At 50.7% G+C, this 4,433-nt stretch overlaps 1 protein-coding gene across 1 annotated transcript in view; it reads left to right on the plus strand.

The window, feature by feature from the left end:
• Rasip1 (Ras interacting protein 1) overlaps nt 1–4,433 on the plus strand; it is a gene marked incomplete in the record, with an annotated part of 13,534 nt that overhangs the window by 6,132 nt on the left and 2,969 nt on the right. The window contains 6 exon segments of the mRNA XM_013508989.1: nt 1–134; nt 1,074–1,111; nt 1,337–1,488; nt 1,596–1,711; nt 3,397–3,640; nt 3,847–4,019. Coding sequence (XP_013364443.1) covers nt 1–134; nt 1,074–1,111; nt 1,337–1,488; nt 1,596–1,711; nt 3,397–3,640; nt 3,847–4,019 — 857 coding nt within the window.

The following is a 4,433-nucleotide window of genomic DNA, read 5'->3' on the forward strand; positions in this document are numbered from 1 at the left end:
CCGGGGCCCTGCCACCGCTCGGGCCCGCCACGCTGCTCGCGCTGTGCGTGCAGCATTCCGCCCGCGAGCTGGAGCTGGGCCACCTGCCGCGAATGCTGGGCCGCCTGGCCCGGCTCATCAAGGAGGTCGTCTGGGTGAGCGCCCCCCACCGCCGCCCAGCCCCACCTGCTCCCCGAGTCTCTGCCGCAGCCTCCCCGCCCCACCATCTGCCCCAGCTTCGGACACGGCAAGCGAGAGAAACTACCTTTCCCGTGATGCCTCGGGGAGGGGGCCCGTAGGATGCTGGGAGTTGTGGACTCGTCCACTGCACTAAAAGAGAGGGCAGTATCGGCCTTTGGAGATGCGGAATCCTGGAAGGAACCATTCTGGGAAGTGGCGGGGGGGGATTGGTTGGGAGAGACCATTATGAGAGGCTGTGCAGTGCAGACGAGACCATGCTTGTAACGTGGGTCTCTTGGCCTACATATGGCAGTGCCAGAAGTCATTCAAAGTGGGGAGGAAGCTTCCATCCTACTGAGCTAGGTCCCGAGTCAGAGAAGATGTAGGGAGTTTCTTTGGGGTAAAGAAACACCAAAGAGGACTGGAGGGAGCTAGCCCTCTCAGGAACATAGGCGTGTGTATTTGCAGTGGTGAGACAGAGATCACTGTGAAGCTTGAGGATCGGAGGCCGCCTGAAAAGTGGGGACAGTCTTCTTCAGAAATGTTGCTGGCTGTGGTGGCACACGCCTGTAATCCCAGAACTCTTGGACGCTGAGGCAGGAGGATCACAAATTCAAGCCCGGCTTCAGTAATTTAGCAATTTAGAGAGACACTATCTTTAAAAAAAAATCGGAGGGGGGGGGTGAAACTAGTCAAGAAATAGATAGATAGATAGATAGATAGGTAGATGTCTATCTCAAATCCAAGCTCAGTATAATCACTCAGGATATATCACAAACATATATTAACAAAAAATTGAAAGGCGATCCCCAGTACTGGAAGAAAAAGAAAAGGAAGAGAAAACCAGGGTGTTAACTCATGAACCTCACTTTCCTCGATTTCCTCATCTTGATTCTGATCTTACTGTTCCACAGGAAAAGATTAAGGAAATTGGAGACCGTCAGCCAGAGAAGTAAGACATATCCTGGGCAGAAAAATCTGGGGTGATGTAGGGGGAGAGTATGCATCCAGGTCCAAGTTCTTTCCCTGCATGTGTGGGTGCATGTTGCTGTGCCTCCTTGAGACTCAGCTCTCCCAGTTGTGAAATGAGGGTGCCCTTGGTCCACATTTAAGCCCAGATCTAAGGTCTGCAGACTATGATGGCGGTTAGGGTCACAGGTCCTCTTCTTTCCTTCAGCCACACGGAAGGAGTCCCTGAGGTGCCCCTGACTCCTGAGGCTGTGTCTGTGGAGCTGCGGCCACTCATGCTGTGGATGGCCAACACCACAGAGCTGTTGAGCTTTGTGCAGGAGAAGGTGCTGGAAATGGAGAAGGAAGCTGACCAGGATGGTGAGCTCTGACCCAGGCCCAGGCCTTTCCCAGCCCTTGTCACTTCCTGGACCTGGACCTGGGCTCTTGGCTGCCAGAGCCTTTTCTGGTTCTATCTCTTACCCCAGGCTTGTCATCAGACCCACAGCTCTGCAATGACCTGGAATTATGTGACGAGGCTATGGCCCTCCTGGATGAGGTCATCATGTGTACCTTCCAGCAGTCTGTTTACTACCTCACCAAGGTTGGCCTTTCTCCTTTCTTTTCTGTTTGAGACAATCTCGCTTTCTGTTTATACTACATTGTGCTAGTCTGATATCACTTCCTATAACTCAAAATTCCCTTCTGTGACATCACTTCCCATCTCAACCCAGTGTTGTGACATCACTTCCTTTTTGAACTTACATCACTTCCTGCCTTTTTGCAGTCTCTTCCTGTCTTTGCAATCATGACATCTTGACAGGCTGACCTCTTTACCATTAAGAGGTTGTATTGCCATTACCATTTAATCTCATTTTCTAAGTCTTATTATAAATTATATAGATAAACATATAGAGAAATCAAATAGTGCCAGGCACAGTCACTTAATTCAAAGGTCCTCTTTAATCAGGTCTCACTTCCTGTGCTTGCTGACCTCACTTCCCGGAACTCTGAATTCACTCCCTTTTCTGAGCCTCAGGCCTCAAACTCCCTGAGTGCTCTTCCTGTAGGGTGTTTCCCTACTACCATCTTTGACCTTAATATTGCTTCTTCTACTTCCCAGACGTTTTGGCTTATGGTGGGCTCCTCTCTGTAAAATAAGAGGAGATTTTGTGGGAGACATAGCCTCTAAATTCTTTGAGCAGACTCACTGGGAAGCTTGTTCCTCTGAGGCTTCACTTCCTGTTCATCTGTGCCAAGTGCAGTATCATTTCTTTTGTCTCTGATCTCATTTCCTGTCCTTGGCCTGATCTCACTTTCCACTAGCTAACTGCCATTCCACTCCCACTTCCTGACTGTCCTCCATTCTTTTTCTTTCCTTGGAGAATTCTGGATAAATATTTGACCAAAGGGGGCTTCTTTTTCCAATATATTTGGTCCTCCTTGAGCTGTCTCTGCTGAGAATTATAAGTGCCATAATGCATGAGAGGTGGTCTTGGGGCTAGGGATATAGCTCAGTGGCACAAGCGCCTGCCTGGCAAGTTCGAGGTCATGAGTTTGATTCCTGGTACCCCACCACAAAAAAAAAAAAAAAAAAAAGAGGTGGTATTAAAGTACTGCAGAAACTTCTAGAAATTCTTTTTTCTTTTGGTACTGGGGATTGAACTCAGGACCTTGTGCTTGCCAGGCAGGTGCTTGTGCCACTGAGCTACATCCCTGGCCCTAGAAATTTTTTTTTGGTGTTTTGTTTTATTGTTTTTCTGAGACAGGGTTTCATTGTGTAGTTCAGGCTGGCCTTAAACCACCGTGTAGCCCAGGATGGCCTGGAACTCACAGTGATCCTTCTGTTTCAGCTTTCCAAGTGCTGGGGTTACAAGTATGCACCACCAAACCCAGCTAAGAAATTCTTTTTTTTTTTTTTTTTGGTCTTTGGGAGACAGGGTCTCGCTATGCAGTTTAGTCGCTATGCAGTTCAGGCTGACCTTGAGCTCATTTTGTAGCCCAGGCTGGTTTCAGACTCACAACAATCCTCCTGCCTCAGCCTCCCAAGTGCTGGGATTACAGGCATGCGCCACCACGCCCAGCTGTAGAAATTCTTTCTTAAGATTTAAGTTGGTCCAGGGCAATAAGTGCTAGAAACCCTTGTACAAACTGGGGATTTGCTTGAGGAACCCTGTCAGGGGAAGGTAGAATGGACTACAACTCCCAGAAGTCTTTAAGCTCTACCACTCTGGAATTTCCAGGGAGTGTGGTACAGTCACTAATGTTTTTGCCTCTGAATCTCCTCAGACTCTTTATTCAACATTGCCTGCTCTCCTGGACAGCAACCCCTTCACAGCTGGGGCGGAGCTCCCAGGCCCTGGCTCGGAGCTGGGGGCCATGCCCCCAGGCTTGAAGCCCACCCTGGGCGTGTTCCAGGCAGCCCTGGAACTGACCAGTCAGTGTGAACTGCATCCGGACCTCGTGTCTCAGACTTTCGGCTACTTGTTCTTCTTCTCCAATGCATCCCTTCTCAATTCACTGATGGAACGAGGTGAGGGTTAGGCCGGGAGGCACAGGGATGCAAAGACGGGAGCTCCCAGGGCAGCCACATCTGCTGACACTGCACAGGCTCAGGCAGCCCCTTCGGCTCCTCTGGGGAACAAGGTTCTGGTCCCAAACTCCAGGCTAGGAAGCATCTGGGAGGCAGAAACATGGTTCACCCACCCATCGTCCTGTCCTTTTTCCTTTCCCTCACAGGTCAAAGCCGACCTTTCTACCAGTGGTCCCGAGCTGTCCAGATCCGCACCAACCTGGACCTTGTCTTGGACTGGTTGCAGGGGGCTGGGCTGGCCGACATTGCTACTGAGTTCTTCCGGAAACTCTCCATTGCTGTGAACCTGCTCTGCGTACCCCGCACCTCTCTGCTCAAGGTGACCCCTGGTCAGCTCTATTTGACCCCTGACCTCTGAGGCCTCAGGCCTGCTCAAGCATCCTCCCTAGCCAGCATCCCCCCTCCCCAGCAGTGCCCATGTCATGCCCAGCCCTAGCTCAGACACTGGATGGCCATTGGCAGCTAGAAGGAAGCCAGTACCAACACCAACCAAAGTCAGGTGTGTCCAAATGCCAATGGAACCTATTCAGAGTTTGCAGGGCGCCCTCCTCGGATATGTTGAGTGTTAGACTAATGAATGTCACAGTTAAAACATCGAAGTCATTGAGGCCAGGCGTGGTGGCACAGGCCGGTAGTCCCAGCACTCAGGAGACTGAGGCAGAAGGATCACTGGGAGTTTGAGGCCAGCCTGAGCTACATAGTGAGACCCTATCTCAAAAACAAATGGACAAAA

The sequence above is a fragment of the Chinchilla lanigera genome, unplaced genomic scaffold (genome assembly GCF_000276665.1).
Source record: "Chinchilla lanigera isolate Chin_1 unplaced genomic scaffold, ChiLan1.0 scaffold00158, whole genome shotgun sequence".
In the NCBI taxonomy this organism is placed as follows: Eukaryota; Metazoa; Chordata; class Mammalia; order Rodentia; family Chinchillidae; genus Chinchilla; species Chinchilla lanigera.